The 17,518-nt window shown below is 43.5% G+C and overlaps 4 protein-coding genes across 8 annotated transcripts in view; 1 reads left to right on the top strand and 3 right to left on the bottom strand.

Moving 5' to 3' along the window:
• LOC109483964 (DNA excision repair protein ERCC-6-like) overlaps positions 1-1,877 on the bottom strand; it is a 16,992-nt gene extending 15,115 nt beyond the window's left edge. Inside the window, exons 1-3 of the mRNA XM_019787117.1 lie at positions 1,749-1,877; positions 1,314-1,370; positions 701-885 (exon numbers count right to left, since the gene is read on the bottom strand). Of these exons, the coding sequence (XP_019642676.1) occupies positions 701-885; positions 1,314-1,365 (237 nt within the window). The 5' untranslated portion in view covers positions 1,366-1,370; positions 1,749-1,877. The remainder of the gene's footprint in view (positions 1-700; positions 886-1,313; positions 1,371-1,748) is intronic.
• A 1,329-nt stretch (positions 1,878-3,206) lies between these two features.
• Positions 3,207-7,042, top strand: LOC109483745. 5 transcript variants are annotated; one of them, XM_019786845.1, is made up of 6 exons: positions 3,207-3,222; positions 3,633-3,690; positions 4,605-4,744; positions 5,411-5,638; positions 6,238-6,373; positions 6,740-7,042. In XM_019786845.1, the coding sequence occupies exons 3-6, from the start codon at positions 4,643-4,645 to the stop codon at positions 6,868-6,870; spliced, it is 597 nt and encodes a 198-aa protein (XP_019642404.1). In that variant the 5' UTR covers positions 3,207-3,222; positions 3,633-3,690; positions 4,605-4,642; the 3' UTR covers positions 6,871-7,042. The 5 variants fall into 5 exon arrangements, with proteins under 5 accessions (XP_019642404.1, XP_019642380.1, XP_019642412.1 ...); XM_019786821.1 differs by lacking the exon at positions 3,207-3,222 and adding an exon at positions 3,903-4,040 and having other exon boundaries at positions 3,638-3,690; XM_019786853.1 differs by lacking the exon at positions 3,207-3,222 and having other exon boundaries at positions 3,638-3,690; positions 4,620-4,744.
• A 347-nt stretch (positions 7,043-7,389) lies between these two features.
• Positions 7,390-9,020, bottom strand: LOC109483779. The gene is made up of 2 exons (XM_019786877.1): positions 8,236-9,020; positions 7,390-7,790 (listed from the first exon to the last, which is right to left on the bottom strand). The coding sequence occupies exons 1-2, from the start codon at positions 8,802-8,804 to the stop codon at positions 7,640-7,642; spliced, it is 720 nt and encodes a 239-aa protein (XP_019642436.1). The 5' UTR covers positions 8,805-9,020; the 3' UTR covers positions 7,390-7,639.
• Positions 9,021-9,418: 398 nt separating this feature from the next.
• The window catches only part of LOC109481795, a 49,304-nt gene continuing 41,204 nt past the window's right edge, over positions 9,419-17,518 (bottom strand). The window contains 14 exon segments of the mRNA XM_019784387.1: positions 9,419-10,995; positions 11,138-11,217; positions 11,541-11,679; positions 12,055-12,212; positions 12,431-12,575; positions 13,084-13,259; positions 13,671-13,839; positions 13,977-14,101; positions 14,460-14,631; positions 15,663-15,781; positions 16,132-16,264; positions 16,498-16,664; positions 16,929-17,097; positions 17,314-17,459. Coding sequence (XP_019639946.1) covers positions 10,804-10,995; positions 11,138-11,217; positions 11,541-11,679; positions 12,055-12,212; positions 12,431-12,575; positions 13,084-13,259; positions 13,671-13,839; positions 13,977-14,101; positions 14,460-14,631; positions 15,663-15,781; positions 16,132-16,264; positions 16,498-16,664; positions 16,929-17,097; positions 17,314-17,459 — 2,090 coding nt within the window. The 3' untranslated portion in view covers positions 9,419-10,803.

Here is a 17,518-nt window from a genome sequence, read left to right as displayed (position 1 = left end):
GCCTAAACCCTAATATTCATGACAGATATTCTACTGCTGACAGGGCACATGTCCTACCCCTTATATGTTAGCTACACTTGGCTTTATTATATTCATGATGAAACGATTCCAACATACCCCCATGTCATACTCCTAGGATCCCTCCCTTTCTCTTCATGAACAATGAGTAAAACCACTTTACTGCTTCTTGTTGGTACGGATACAACTTGTCATAGACATCCTTTGGGAGGTTGAACCCGTCGCTGACACACACTGTGCCATCATCCACCTCTTCTTCCTCCTCCTCTTCGTCACTAAGCAACAGATAAGCCTGAAAAAATAGCAAAGAAGAACTCATACCTATGTGAAACATACAGGGTTCCTCATGAAGTTTTATTAAGAAAGGAATTTGCAGGTCTCAGTTGGTCACTTAAATGAAGACAGTAAATGAAGCAGCTTCAAGCAGGATAATCTTTTTGATGGTCAGATTTCCAACTCCTCTGACATCCCTTCTACCAAGTTCTAGACAGTTTGTATTGTACAATTTGTAGCCTGGTGTCCAAACCTATTATAGCTGCAGAGTCTCTATCTTGGTCTCTCCTTTATTTGCAGAAAGGACAAAAGAGACTTTGCAAGCCAGGTAAAATAGGTTTCGACACCAGGCTCAAGAGTTTGTGTTCAGACTAAACTTGAGTTTGAGTAAATGACCATCCCTTCTCACCTCTATCTTCTTGATCTTCTTGAGTACTTTGTCTGTAGGGTAGAGTTTCTGTGCCTCCCTGTACTTCTGCAGGGCTTTCTGAAGGTTTCCCTTCTCCTGCTCCTGCTTGGCTCGCATGATCAGCTTGTTGAACAGAGCCTTGGATGAGGCGTCTGGCATGCCCAGACCTGACGACTTGGCACCACCTAATCATTAATCATGCACAGAAGGCAGTTATGATTTTATGAAGCCTGGATGTTTTCAGGGACAATACACAGGCCAGTTCCATTTTATACCCTGACTGAGGGGATCTATGGTAAAATTGTCTTGAGTACATGTGCCAGACCCACAGCACAAGGCTCAAATCCAGACTGGTAAATTTTGAGCCTAGCTACATGTACCTACTAGTAGTGTGCTGTGCGTCTGGCACCCAGGCTAGGTACATGTTGGCCCTGAGCTGAGGAGCTATCGGTTTGTGTTTCTGGCAACAGTCTGGCACCCAGGATAGATTTAATGCATTTTCTGTAGACTTGGCCCCTTTAGAAATTTTCATTTTCAATTAAAAATTTGATCAACAAAGAAACACGTGCAAAACTGATAATTTATAAATGTGTATAAAGAGATATAAGCTCACCGTCATCCAATCTCATCCTGCCCACAGCGTCTGCTGTGCTGCTTATGCTCATCTTTCCTAGACAAGAAGAAAAAGAAAACACTCATCCACCACGAAAAGATTATCTTGGCGGTTGCAAGATGGCTGATGCCTCCACACGTTACACACACACAGGCACACATGCACAAGGAACGTAGAGGCAGTATGGGGTAGCCAGGCCTGCCTCTACGTTCCTTGCTTAGCGTCTGTAAGCCCAACGAATATGGCACAAATCATACGAGGAAAAAATCCTACACACGTGCGCAAAAAAATCTGGCGAGTGCGCGAACTGTCACCGAACCTCCTTGCTAGCTAATTTTTTGCTGTCACCAGCTAGTAGTCAAAATCTCCCGCAAAATATGGTACACAACAACCTTCTTGGCAAATCACGTTACTTATATTTTAGACCATGACTACCTTTTCCCTCCTCTCTGAGCTGGGACGAGAAGGAAATTCTCCACAGACGATCACAAGAGCACCAACGTCCACTCTCCCTCAGAAAAAGGCCTGCTCCGAAATTTCAAAATGGCGCTGTTGTGTCACGTGTTTCTAAATGTTTACATAATTTATGCGGAATCGTAAGTTTGCTTATGCACACATTTGTAACTTATAAAATGACACACTGCGAGTATATTATCACCAATTTCGTACTTATTATGTCAAAGTTGGCTTTTTGACCATACTTTATCCTCCGGAGAATGACATTTTCCAACCTTTGACCTTAATCAGCGTACGCACTTCCGGGTCCTTACAACCAGCATGCAGTACCACTATACTCCGCCATGCAGAAGCGAAATGTAACACTTTGCAAACCATGGAATCAAACAGCGTGCAAACTAGTGGAAATACCATGGTATTGTAATGGTATATAAATATAATATTATCATCGCCCTTATGTCAAACTTCACCCATTTTCATTTTTCAATCGGCGTCTCCGTTGACATATATAAACTTTAATCTGAAAATACATTTTGTTCAGAAAGAAACCGTAACCCAATCAAGTTGAACCTCGCCTTTTGGCACAGCGCTCAAAATTTCATTTTATCGTCTTTTCGACCAAGTCAGTCGCAATTTCGAGAGTTGCAGAAAATTATCAGATGCTGCCGTGTCTTCACACTCCGCCTCAATTTACCGGAATACACAGGAATATACAGAGGATACACAGGAATACACCGGAATACACATGAAGGATGGTGAAATCTGCTGGATTTTTTTTTTTGGTATGATAATGCAGGATATTCTGCATTCAAAAAGGATTACCACGGGCTACATCCCAAGTTGCTATACTTTGCCGTGTTACACCATGTTGACAGATCCATTTAGAAGTGCAGTGCTGGCACAAAGTCAAGAACTATGCCCTGTTGGTCGTACATGCGTAGTGATCCAACGAGTGCGACAGGTCGAAATAGTGAACCATGTACGTGTGACGGTGATATCTTGACAGCGTCTTGCTGTTCCTTTTCAGCTGCTGTATACGCTACGTCAGCTGCTGTATACGCTACGTCGGCATGACAGCCATCATGCTGACGTCGACGTTAGATCGTAGCCGTTGCTGTCTCTTCTTTGTCGTGTTCCTGTCCATATCGGTTGCTGGAAGAACGCTAACTCTTTCCATTTATACCATTGGCACCACTGTTCAGGGCCAGGGTTAGACTTACGATTAAGGTTAGGTTAGGTTAATTAGTCTCCCACGTCACGACCAGCCCCCACCCCACCCCTTGTCTCAGGTATACTGGAAACCCCCAAGTAGTGTCGGAGTAATGTACTAGTATTTGGCAGGATCATGCATTAGCTTGACACCGTCTGAAGCCACGACAACCCCGGAGGACAATGACCTCGCTGGATCACGTGGACGTCAGGTGTGCTCAGTGAACATGATGTAATCTGTTGTAACGTAGCTATTTATTTATTTATTGAAAATGCAACAAGACATTACACTGACTCTCAAGGCAGCAAAGCTGATGTTAGAGAGTCAACACATAAGGACAAAACATATAGGGCACATAATATCAACAGTGTGAAATTACAAAAAAAATGATCATAAGAACCTATATCATTCCAATTAGCCGAGTAAATATATGTACACATCTAAAATAACACATTTGGAGGTCAGAGGTCGATAAAATAAGTCACAGTCAGACTACCTTATATGAGAAAAAAAAAAGGATAGTTTTACTAAATAACAAGGTTAGAAAGGAACAGCTGGAAGTGCCTAGAAACGGTTTGTTGAAGTGATGTAAGTGTGGAAGGAGTGTGCCTTTCGTTTAATGTGATGTCATTGCCCGGGGACCCGTTGAGTAGAACGTAGCTATATAGCTCAGCTCACAGTTTACCTTCGAGGAAATGGAAAATACGTAAGGTAGGGTGTACTTTGATTTTACACACTAGACTCTTATACTCTGGTGTTACCTAGGATCGCACAAAAGACGACTGAGCAGCAGATCCTTTTATTTATACCATTGGCACACAAAGCTGGCACAAAGCCAAGTGATCCAGCGTATGGACTTTGGGACCTGCCAGTCGCAATATTGAATCAAGAACGTCCTTGGTTATGTCATGTGACATGTTTAGAGTTTCTTGACGTTACTGACGACACTCTGCCAGCCACCATGCCCACAGCCATGTTCAGTTTACGTAGCTGTCCCGTCGTCTTGTTCTTGTTCCTGTCAATGTTGACTGCTGGAGAAACAATGGCTCTGTCCATTTCCGGTAAGTGGATGAAAGTTTAGGCAGTTTGATTTTTATAAGGGATTTATGCCTTATCAAGGACATTATGTAGAGAGATTATGTCCTTGGTCTTCCGTTACGTTTGGTGTTAAAAGATTTTCGGTCGGCATAGCTAGCTATGTCGAAATAACATCTGGACAACCAAAACAACGACTCAACAGTAAACAATTGACGACAGAGGATAAAGCAATAGCACAAAAAATGAAGAAATGTGTTTCCCATTAAAGTCGTTGTCACGTTAGGCAATGACGTTCAGCTGTTTATACTTAGCTTACATGGCATACACTATTGAGACTATTGATAGTTCACAGTTCACATGGTTGTCACGGGACCATTTGTAATGGTCATATCAGGTCAATGACCCGCTAGAATCCCCACAAGCTAAAGCTTGTAATAGAAGAGTTTTGTTACTGTTGTTTTGATATGCATGCTTGTGGACAGCACTATGTACTGTAAAAATGATGTGAAACACCTAGTCCACTTCTCCTCAACGTTTGACAGACAAGCCGTGGTGTATATGCTCTTACACAGAATGTCACCGATTAGTTTTCTCAGGTTCAGGAGCGTCCAGCCCAAAACCGCCAATGTGGCCTGATCAGTTTACATCTAAGTTCACCGTCCGAATAGAGAAGTATGGAGACAACTTCAGTAAACCTGGTATCGTGTATTACGACTGGAACATTAAGGTAAGTAACCAAGTTGACTTTTACTTTGTAGATCTGTAACTGTAAGGGCAGTAAACTGTAATGTATAGTATTTTGTGAATGACGTTTGGAAAAACACTAGTATTTCAATATTGACAGCACTTATTACATAAATTTTACACATCATTGTATTTTCATCAGAGGTACGTGCATGTCAAGTTGTGTAATGGCAAACCGGCCCGCTACGTAAAAAATACCTTGAACATAATACCCCAAACTAACAAAGTATGCTATAAAGATATTGCTGAGAATGCATGAATGTGCCGTATTTGTAATGTTCAAAAGGTGCAGGGTTAAATACATGTAGGCTGTCCTGTCTCATCCCTTTTTTTAAAGAACTCGCCCTTCCTTTCTGTGTGCATGTCCGTATTGCCATACTATAAAAACGTACAGAACCTATCATATGATGTTTCAATACACAAGTGACGTTTCCCTCCTTATACATGTAGTATAACGTAGCATACAACATACGTGTAGAGATGTACTATAATTAGTCAGTAGTTCTATTCAACAGTCTGCCAGATATAGTACCCGTTGAATTAGAATTTTGATAGACGTATACTGGCTAGTAATATTATTATCTGCCATACATTGTACCTGTTATAATCGTTGTGCAATAAACTTTGACTTTGACTTATAATTTTACAGACTCTACGCAGTGATTTTATAGACTGGTGTCTGCCTCTCTTTGTCGGGCCGGAACAACATCACAACTACACGTGTTCCTTCTTCATGGCGGACGGTAACATGTACTTTGTGAACCACACCTCGAGCACCTGGGAGAACCACGACTGTTGTCTGTTCGCAGGAGGGCTAGGAACCATCACCCCGGACTGGGTGAAAAACTGCCAGTACAACGGGACGGCCATGCTCAGGGTACGAGTCTGCCTACTACGATCCAAACGATCTTTAAACAGTGATGATGATGGTTACACCATATATCATTCTTTTAGATAGATTATGTTGGATCACGATGCGACGCGTTAACTTAGCATATTCTTACAAAAAAGTTTCCGCCCCACATTCCAATGCTGGAGCAGGAAAGTGTGACATACCTACTTAAACACTTGAATGCAGTTCATACTGCCAATTCTTATGTTATAGCTGGTGTAGGTGTCCAATGAGTTATTCCACAGCCCAACAGCCAATCAGCAAGAAGATTACAAGCTCCCAACCATCTCGAAAGCTGCATGCCTATTGGCTGTTGCTCTGCATTCCTTTCTGATGAGTCGCACACCACTATACATACCACTGAAAAGGCAGCATGATACATCTGAAATCGGATGTTTTCCTAATGATATACCAATTACTGTGTGCCTACGCACCTAAGCCCGTGTGTAACAATAGTAGTGTTGCAGTGTCGCAATATTGTCACATCTACTGTGTACGCACAATGTATGAATTGGTTCCTTTCGTTTGCAGTTGTGAAAACAAACTATTTTCCCAGACTATTCTATTGAATTATCGCTTTGTAGGGGCAGAAAGTTGACGTGTGGTGGTTTCCCGGCACACCAGATCCAGAAAAGCCCTGTTACGGGTACTGGGACAGAGTGGATGATCACACACCCGTACAGTTCTTTGGGCTAGCCTCCATTGGTCCTGCAATTCTAGGTGAGATCTTGTAATGGATTGCTTGTCTGTCAAATAGATGATTGAAAAAAATTGAATGAAGTTTTCACAAACTTAAAAATCCTAGCTCACGGTGACTTTAACGTTGTATTATAAACACTTGTATTTCTGTAGACGGTATGCCCGAAACTGTTCTCTTAGCGAGGACCCTGGCATATCATCTGTCTATTTGCTAAGTTTCTTCTCTTTCAAGCCTGGTTATCTGAATAATGTTTTGTTGGGACCTGTAGCTTGGTAAAAAGTTGCTTAGCAAATTGCACTTGTCAAAAGTTTGTGATAATGTTACATTACTTCATTTTGCTGTGGCATGGAACCTAACATGACTGCAAATTTGTTTGTTCCCCTCAGACTATGACTCGTTCCAAGTCGGCCCACCAAGCGCTGAGATGACTAAACCAGTCGGAGGATGCAGTAAAGAGTGCCATCCTACGGGGCAAGGAGCGAGGCTATTTGACATGCCCTGGCCATCGTGTGGATAGTCATAGAACGAAAACTTTCTTATATCACATCAATATACCAGACACAATTTTGTTGCAAAAAGCATGTGAATAAAAATGGACCACAGTATTTCCAGACTCAGCTGGATTAATTCACGGATCTGGATTTGATGTCGACAGAACGAGTTGTTGCAAACATGATTTTCTTACTACTGTACGCATTTCCTCTTCACAGGTACCGAGAAGCTCCACATAGCAGCAACATATCACATTGTACAGTGGAATTCTATAGCAATGCATTGCATATACGGGTCATGGTCAAACGTGCTACAGATATGCGCACTACCAGACAAATATACGTTTCATAATCTAAAGGTTTGCAAAACAAACAAACAAACAAATCAAGTACCGAAAAGCACAACGCAGTTGCGAAGCATGCATTTATCTTACAAGCTAATATTGACAACGCTTGCCAAAAGCCCAGTATACAACCAATATGGCCAATATATCAGACCAGATAAAAAGTCAACAACCTCTGGACACATATACTTAACAATCTACAAGCAATTCTGCCCATCGGAGATCGCGACAAAGTTTGCTGAAGTTATCACTTTGAAGCTGTCTGTTAGCACCTCTTTGCCTCAAAATTCGTGGCTCGATCATTTTCGTGACTACAAAAACGCATCCACCAGTACGTGTTTTCTACACACTGCGACAGGACACAAAGGTCAGAAAGTTTGCATCGACTTTGTACCATCGACTTATAACGGCCACCCTACATCCAAAAATATCTAGGCGTGTCTCGAATTGTTTAACAGACGGTGGCGTAAACAGAACTGTCCTTGGTCCATTTCGCTGTTGCCTGCTCATACGGCGGAGGGGAACCGTGAGCAGTGCCCAGTCGAACTTCAGCCTGGCCGGGGTGGAAATGTACCGGCTGCACGCCGACGTCGCTCTCCTCTCTGTAAAACACAACACAGAACAGCTTAGAACAAGGTTTACAGTCATTCGTTAGCCATTATAGAAGACTGGTGCATTGAGATGTTGGCGTTATGGATATAGATGGATAAACGTCAACCTAAATAATTGGAAATATATGAGAACAGCTGTCGGAGATCGTTACTGCCATTGATCTGCCCATATGCTGTGAGCGCGCATAAATGCCATTTTTGGGGCGGAATTATTCTTTCCCTCTTAGCAAACAATTCGAACTTAGACAAAACACATTTGCAGTCTACTTACGCTTACCTACTTATATTGCATCAATTCGTTCTAATAAGATGTGAATTTGGTCATTCACAAGTCCTGTACAAAGATTTACGACGGGATGTTTGTGTTGCTAGTCCGCCGGTGAAGGTGGTTAATGTGTAACCAGTACTGTGTGTCACGATGTTTACCAGCCCTTACCTGACGATGATTTCGCTGAAGCCGACCCCGCTCTGCACGGCGTGCGACCCCTCTGCGCCGCTCGTGTCCGTGCACCAGGGCCGGTACTGCCCGCCACGGTCTTCACCAGACCCTCCCGGTGTGGCCGCCTGACCGCTCGTGCTCCCTCGGCCATCGGTAGAACTCCCTCCGCCAGGCGACGCGTCCTCCTGGGCGTGTCCCAGGATAGCAAAGGGCGCTAAAATCCTGACGGTCGATCTAAAACTGTTCTCCTCAGATCCCTCGTTTACTAGAGTGCAATATTTGACGGGAACTCCGTAGCGACGCTGGGCGTAGTCGTAGTGGCCGACTGCCACCATCCACAGCAGCAGGAACAGGAAGCCCAGAGCGAGCAGGATGATGCTCTCCGAGCTGTTGGTCTGCTGCGACCCAGCAAAAGTCATCCCTCCCCACAACACGAGGGCAAACGCCACGGGAAAGAACGCACAGAACACGTAGCGCATCCGTTGCCTGCAGATTGTGCGGTACCAAGGGTTGTCGTCGCCGGCACGCTCGTCCGATCCGGCCGCTCCCTCGCGCGGGTCCGCCATCTTGTTCTCACCTGTAACGGTTACCGTCAAGGTTCACGGAGAGTTCACAAGTGGAAAGTCCACAGATTACGTCAACGACTAAATAATAAAGGCCATGATGGTGCACGTTTTTGATCCATATATATTAGTTACTGCTTAACATCTCGTCAGTGCACATCAGAAACGGAAGCAAATATGCAGAATGTCGTCCGTGGCAAACAGTATCGGTGTGAGCAAAGTCTCTCGCCTATCCGAGTTTCTAAACGGTGTACAGATTATTTGTACACAAGGGTGTGTGTCTGTCCTGATTAAAGATAGGCAAACAAACCCACAGTTCAGAGATGGAGTAAAGCTACTATCAGATATTAAAACTTTCCTCCCCTAGCATCACAAGTTAAGATTTAAAGTAAGAAGTCAGCTTTTCAATCAAGTGTAGTCGTGAGTTATAGTGTTTTTCCGGGACTCCGGGCAAGAATTTGCAATGACATAAAAATTAGTACCATTATCATTATCAAAAGAAAATATTTATTCACACACAGAGCCTTGGCAACTGGAATAAATTTCTATTGGATCGTATTGCTGGGCAACAAGAGATAAAGTAATAATAAGCACCACCAAAGAAGATTAAACAGACGGGCATTTTCTTGTATTTTATTATTGAAATTACCAATCCAGCACTCCATTTTTTATCCGAGTATCTTACAAAATCTCAGTCAGAAGGGAATGGTTGTAGTCGTCAATAATGTAGCACCAGAACTACGCTAACGCTGCAGCTGTAAAAATCCTACTCATCCATTTGGCGCCAATTTCTCAAAATCAATTACATCACTCTTTGAGTGCGCACAAAATAAAAGAATTGTACCAAACCACACAACTAGTGCAGAGCAAAAGTAGCACTATGCTAATCTATGGTAGAAATGCAAGCACATATTTAGATATCAATAGTATAAATGATATTTTTTTTCAAAATCACAAACATATATAGATTAAAAGATGACTGTGAACTGTATATATGGGAATGTGTGGTACAGACACCAACGACTGGTATTAGAAGGCGTTAAACAATCCAATAATCATAGCATGGTTGAGAAGCATGGTTGTACTTCCTTGTCGCTTGCTATTGTTAAATACACATGACCTGAACGTACACAGATATGCAAGGTTACGCACCGCAAATTATTACGGAAACAATAATTGCTTTCAGCTTATACACCATGTTAATATAAGAAGCTATTACATATCTATAATAATCAATATACAACTGAAGATGGTCATCGACGATTAGAGGTGTCTAGCACACCAAAATATACAGGGACAAAAGTATTGGCCCCCGTATCCAAACACAGCCGATCAAATAGGATGAGAAACCTTAATATATACTAGTATTATGAAAAGATATCGACTATGAAATTTGTACATGTTCTAGTACTTATAGTTTAACACTAGCCTGATGCTCGGAGAATGCGATGGTGAAGAAGTTTATGGAAACAGATAACGACTAAAAATGGCGAACTTACGTTTGGATGAATACTCGAAGCCGGACCTCCATCATATAAGCAAACAACTGCATTTCGTATATTTTTTCCGACACCGCATCCAAACGGCGAGCACCTCCGCCATTTTCACCATTATCCGAGGTACGACATGTTGACAGTGTTTGAACTGAGATGATGTTTAGAGCAATTCGACATGCTTAGACATACAGTACAAAGTTCAAACATCACCAACGTGTGTAGTTTAGCACCAATCTGTCAACAAGTGTTGATCTTACAAACAAGTGGTATACACAAGACTTGAGACTAATGTTTTGCAGGTTTATAAGGCACTAAAACAATGCTTATTTAGCCTAAGTATATCGGAACAACAGGTAAATGGTATCAAATTAGTGACATCAACGCCACTAGCGTCTTATTTTTTTCACCTTTTTTTTATCTCGTAAATTGTAAAAAGGTTTCTTAATACAATATTTGCTTTTTTTCTGCTGGTCATTATTCAAGTAACGGAATAACTACCGCACATGCTAATCGGTACCGCATGGTTTTAGGTCGCAGTATTCGTACGTGCCCCTCAGATCGACGTAACACCAGGGTTTGATGTCCTCGTCTGGATTCCTGCAGTAGTTGTGGTCCCCGATGCCCAGTTCGCCCTGGGAGAACTCATTGACGCCGTATTGGAAGACCGACGAGGCTCCCCACGACACACACTCTTCTCCCTGATGGCCATGAAAGAGCATATCACATTGAGCAACATTTAGACCACCAGACAGGTTTGTATGATGATGGACGTCTAACATAAGTTTTTTACAAGTAGGATGAAACACGAGGAGAAAAATGAAGAACGCAAAAGAACATTACCTTTTCTGTGGTGCTTGCCGTGCCGCGGTAGTCGTCACCAGTATCCTTGTAGCAATCCACTTCTGGAATTTCTCTCGTTCCTGAGGAAAACAAGAGATTAGATCACTCCATCATTTCACTTCGACGACATGTGCGAAATGGCGGAGGTGCTCGTCTGGATGAGTGTGAAAGTCTCATGATCCCCTATGTTGACTGATCAGTGTGTTCTATTAAACGTAATCTTGGGTTAAAAAAATGCTAACCAATGGTCTATAAAGCGTTCCGTAACCTGCCACGTTATTGTCCTAATTAAGTGTTGGAACAGTCTACTGAAACGACCGAAAGTATGCTTTGCTAGTGCGTTGTAGCATATCCTAATCTAACAACTAACTGAACGTCGGCTGGCTTCTCCTGGTGTCCTTACCTGGTGCTGTGGGTGTCCTGACCAGGACCGCACTGCTCTGTTCTCCATCGCCGGATTCTGTGTAGGCCAGGACCTGGATCTCATAGTCCGTGTCACTGGACAGACTGCTGATGGTGTAGGCCGTCTGGTCGGCCCCGACCTGTTGGGTAGGCAATACGGTATTATGGTTAGAGTTGTTGACTCAAGCCATTGGGAAATATGGCACTTAATGACCATTTCCTCACTAGATTCAGGCAAAAATGAGTATCAAGCTTCGGTTAGGGACGTCCTCTCGAATGGGACGTCTAAGCCGGAGGCCCCGTGTTTCAGGATAGCCACACCTCGAGCACGTTGAAGATATTTACTGAAAAGAGTAGGGGTCATTCCCTGTGTGAGTGATTCAAAACCTACTAGGCCGATTTTACGTAGCTTGTACTTGCCGAACTGGTGTGTCACTCTTAAAGGCGGTTTACCGGTTATGCAAAACCAACAAACAAACAAACAAACAAACAAACAAACAAACAAACAGACAGACCTCCGCGGACACCGAGCTGTCGTCTCCCGCCCGGCGGTACAGGACGCGGTACCCCTGTATGCTGCTCTGGTCGCCCTCCGGCTGGGACCACTGCACCCGTATGCTCCGGGAGTCCAGCGCGTTGGCACTCACGCCTACTGGTGCAGACGGTAGAGCAACTGCAAGAAGATATACACAAGCGAGAAAAATTATAATTATTAATTTTGAAAGGAAAGTGCTTCTTGTATGTACAAATGACTAGCATCCTAGTGTGTTTTGATTACGCTAAAACGTCAACAGATCATGCATTAAAAAACAACAATTTCAGTGATGTGTGGGGAAAACCTTTCATGAGTAAAGCATCTTTTATATTATTGATGTTTCTTTGCTGAGTCACCTTCTTCTACGGATTCTCGTCGCGGCAGCTGCAGAGCCTCACTCCTCCGCCCGTCCGTTGTCTCTGTGAAGGCCTGTATCCAGATGGTGTACTCCGCGTTAGGGTTCAGTCCCGTCAGGGTGTAGGACAGAACAGACGAGTCGACCTGGGGAAGAAAATAGTTACATTACGTTCTGTCTCTTTTCTCTTTTGCCCATTTGCAAACTGAAAATGGGCCAACGGGTCACAAGTTGTAAGTAAAAGCTATAAAGCTATTTTTCAAAATTGCTGGTCCAGACATATACTTAGCAAAGACGTTTAATATGTTCGTTTAAAAATTAAAATATAGGATATAAATTCAACATGTTGATTTATCCATACACTTGTATGCCGTAAGCTGTTCTCTGTTCACTTGTTTTACTTGCATGTAGGTTTATTTGTATCCATTTGTCTGCAGACATATTTGTAGAGGACCTTACGAAAGTAGCTGTACTTTTGCTGTGCCAATGATGCAATGTATCTTTGAGGTGACCACCTGAGGTGTCGATTAAACTGAGTAACATTCACTACGGACAAACACTAAGATCTCACGTACTCCGTGATTTGACCGATGTGACTTTCTGTAGACAGCACCTTGCTGAGAATAGAATGAAGGAAAAGGTGGATATACAAACCTCAATCTCTCCGATGACGCGGACGCCGACCCGCTGGTACAGGATCCGGTAGCCCTTGACCGGCTCAGAGATGTCGAACCCGCCGGGGATGGGCTCGACCCAGTCCAGCTGTACGGACGTCGGGTTCACGATGCCCATGCGCACGTTACGGGGCGGGCCGGGGGCTTCGTCAGTAGCTGAGGGTCCGAACAAATCAGAACAAATAATTACCATACAGTGCTTCACATCGTACACTAATATGCCATGTTAACTGTCTTTGAAAAGGCACCAACATTCGATTATCTACATTCAAGTGATTTGTATGTACTTCAAAGTCAAAGTTTTATATAAAGAAATCTCTAATCTACAATTTAAGACCATTCATAAACGATATTACATTCAATGGTACCAACTTGGTATACTGTATGTGCTTTTATATTATTATTCGAGCGGTATGATAAAATGTGAAGGACTTTTTCCAAAATTTAAAGAAGATCCAAGCAACTGGGGAGATATTGAAAACTGTCAGACGTCCAATACATTTCGTCAGTGACTAAACTATGGAATCTGTAGTTGAACAGGTATTTTACGTGATAAAGTATTCAGACCTATCTCCTGTGTAGTGATGGATATTCTCTGGCTCCTCCTGCCGACCCCGGCTGAAGAGTACGCCACCACCCACACGTTGTAGGTCGTGCCAGGCTGGAGACCGGTGATGGTCTGTGAGCGAGCGTTCGGTCCGGCTTCTACCGTAGGCATCAGCGAATCTCCCTCAACCTGGCAGTATCCAGAGTAGAGACACGTTTACATAAGACACAAGTGCATTAGTGCGCTGTATATCGACATCACTATTCGTACACGTCAAAATGAATAATTAAGCCGAGAATTTAAAAAAAATGCACTGCACTTCCTACCTGGTAGTGTATTCTGTACCCCGACAGTGCGCCCCCTGACGAAGGAGCCTGCCATTGCACCCGGATGGTCGTGGGATCCTCGGGGAAGACTCGAACACCCAGCGGGACTCCGGGAACTTGAGGATCTGAAGAAATGAACCAAATTTGGTACATTTTTAACAGTAATAAACAGGATCGAAATATATCCACATTTCTTACCACAATCGTTAATGCAATCAGTTGCAATTTTATGTAGATATCATCCTAAATAAAGGCGCAGTCTCATTCAAGCCTTGGATCGATTTTTGTCGTAGGACCAGAACCGATCGGCCGACAACGGGGAGCCTACGAGAAACGCTACCGTCACTGAATTTTAACTTGTAGGGCCTTGTCGGCGGTTGGGTACGCCGTAGCCTGCTTGAAAAGTTTACGACATCAAAATCGTCCGGCATCCTACGACCAATGTGGTCGCACCGTAAGTACAAAATGTCAGGATAAACGTACATTCGCCCCCGGTGTTGACGATGATCTCCTGGCTCTTCAGGCCGTCCACCGCCCCGTTGAAGGCGATCATCCAGATCCGGTACCGCGCGTTGCTTCTAAGACCAGTCAGCAAGTACGACGTCTCCCTGGGGTCACTCACTTCGACTTCCTCAAAGTCTCTGTCACCGATACGCTAAGGAAAAATAGTCGGAAATGATTTTGACAACATTGTATTCAAGTGAATCTAGTACTGTGTCATTCTTCAACGTATTGACATATGAATGACTGAATGAATGACTGAATAAATGAATTAATGAACTAGAAAGGCCAATATTTGCTTTGGAGCAAATACAGCGATGGGTTCACCACATTTTACGACATGGCAGGGAAAGAATGAGAAACACAAGAGAAAACAATGATTTACATTGATATAACTATAATATGAAGTAAAATACAACTACAACAACAGTTGGATAGCTAAAAAAAAAACGTCCATGCCCCGCATTCCAATGCTGGAGCAGGAAAGCTTGAAATACCTACCAAAACACTTGAATACAGACATACTGTCAGTATGGAAATGCTCTGTGCAGGTGTTAATCAAGTTAAATCCCAACAGCCAATCAGCAAGAAATGCTCTGTGCAGGTGGAAATGCTCTGTGCAGGTGTTGATCAAGTTAAATCCCAACAGCCAATCAGCAAGAAGAATAGAGGAAAGCTGCATGCCTATTGGTTGATGCCCTGCATTCCATTGTGATGACTCATGCCCAAACGTGGTAAACAAGGCACACTAACACAGTAATACATTTGCTATAACACAGCCAAAAAACTCAAATAAAACCATTCTAAAAGCCTGTATCACAATAATTTAAAAAACGCCTAGGGGTATTTGCCCACTGTACCTCCATACCAAATTTCAGGACCTTGGGCCCTAAAATAAAGAAGCTGAATCCATTTAAAAAATGGCAGGAGAAGAAGAAGGAGAAGAAACATCAGAAAAAGCAATATGGGTTCACCACCACTTCGTGGTGTGGTGAACCCATAATGAATGAAGACCTCCAAAATCTCAAATTAAAAGGTCGAAAGCAGACAGTGCATCCCTCCTCATACTCGTACCTACTAAAGCCCTAGTCAAATCACGATGATCGTGAGTAGATTTCAGCAGAATGTTGTATTGTGTACAGTAGATTATGAGACAGGGTTAACACAGACAAAGTACAAACAAACCTGGTAGTAGATGCGGTATCCCTGCAGGACTCCGTTGACCACAGTCGGGGGCTGCCAGGAGACCTTGATGGAGGTGTCTCCGTCAGCCTCGCCCGTCAGCTCACCCACGGGGCCTGGCGCTGTGGAACATCGGGACGTCAGAGACATTCTGTTAGTCCATGAACTACACAGCACGTTCCCAAGTCGTTCCCTTTTCACTAGAATGATTACCTGGCACCTGTGCTTAGTTGTTGTTTTGTTGCCGACTTATATACATAGTGAGAGGTACTAAGGTTGTTGAGCAAATAGTCTTAACTTTCTACGCTCAACCTACAAGCTGTTCGTACCGTGACAGTCAGTCACAAACTAGCTTCACTCTATACGTATAACTTCGAATGGATTGTTTGAAAGCCTTTGGCATATATACTTAGTGAACGTACACTGTACTGAAAAGAAAAAAAGATAGAGTAAGGATTTTTTGTAAACCTACTTCCTTCAGACGTGCGCTCTCTCACGGGCATGCTCCTGGCTTCGTCCCCGCCTTCACTGGCGGTGGCCACAATGACGTCATACTCCGTGTAGGGGTTCAGGCCGCGTATTGTGAACGTCGTGTCTGTGGTTGACTGTGGGAAGAACGGATGTTAGAAACAGCATAGGAAGAACGGTTCTCTCGAAAAAAAAGAAAGGCAATTTTAAACCCCACCAGAAGAAGCAACTGGAAGTATTTCATTATTTTGTGTCAAGTGACTGAATAGGAAGCAGCGAATGTGAAATATCTTGCTTTGGGCCAATTTTAGATGATGCATGGAAGAAATATAACATTGATGTTAGTAAACGTAGTAAACTGAATACTCACAAGTCCTACATCCTGGTACTGATCGTCGCCCTCGCTGGCCGGCTTGTGGAGGATGCGGTACCCGGTGATACGTGCAGTTGGTGAAGCAGGCACTGGGTGGCGCCACTCCACCATGATGCTCTGTGAGTCCATGGCAGTCGCTGTGACGTCTTGCGGTGCTAATGCAGCTTTGAATGGAGGAGTTGATCAGAGATCAGATTCGTAAACAAGTTCTGAAGAACAGTCACGCTGATGGTCACTGCCAATTGTCTCATAAAAGAACATGCTTATGGTGTCTACCCTTAAGTATGTAAGGAAATGCTATAAATATATGATGCACATTACATTTATCAACTTATGGTAGTGAATCATAAATACAGAAACATTCAATACTGTCTCAACAGAACACAGCTGTCTAACCGTTCTACTAGCTAACATCCTGGGTGACTTACTCCGTTCAGACGTCCTGACGATGATCTTGTTGCTCCTCTCGCTCTCCCCACCTATGCCGTATGACGTCACCCAGATCTGATAGTCCGTGAACGGCTCAACACCCCGGATGTTGAAGGAGAGATCTCTGGACTCCGTGTCGGTGGACTGTGGATCAGTATCGCCGATTCTCTGTGAGGAAGAAAGTTCATGTCAACTTACAGTTCCTGAAATCTTTTTTTAACTTTAAATATACTTACCTAATGTCATTGTTTTGTTTTAATCATCAATGATCACACGATTGTATGACGATTCGAACTACGATGTGAAATAGTTGTTACGATGTGTAATAGTTGTAATGTTTGATACGGTCAGATTCAAATCAATAACCCAAAGTATTTCCCATACCTGGTAGAAGACTCTGTATCCACGGAGACCTAGGGTGTTAGGAGGCGGTCGCCACTGCACAGAGATTGTCTGGGCATCGATGGCGTACCCAGACAGTCCGGTGGGTGCGGTTGGGCGGGGTGTCAGGGCATCCGGCACGGTAGAACCTACAGAGATAGCACCGGTAGTACGTCAGATCATTCACGTGGGTTGAGACTGAATGTTG

This window comes from Branchiostoma belcheri, unplaced genomic scaffold, assembly GCF_001625305.1.
Source record: "Branchiostoma belcheri isolate BF01 breed outbred unplaced genomic scaffold, Haploidv18h27 scaffold11, whole genome shotgun sequence".
Lineage (NCBI taxonomy): Eukaryota > Metazoa > Chordata > Leptocardii > Amphioxiformes > Branchiostomatidae > Branchiostoma > Branchiostoma belcheri.
This window is presented reverse-complemented; position numbering and strand designations above follow the sequence as displayed.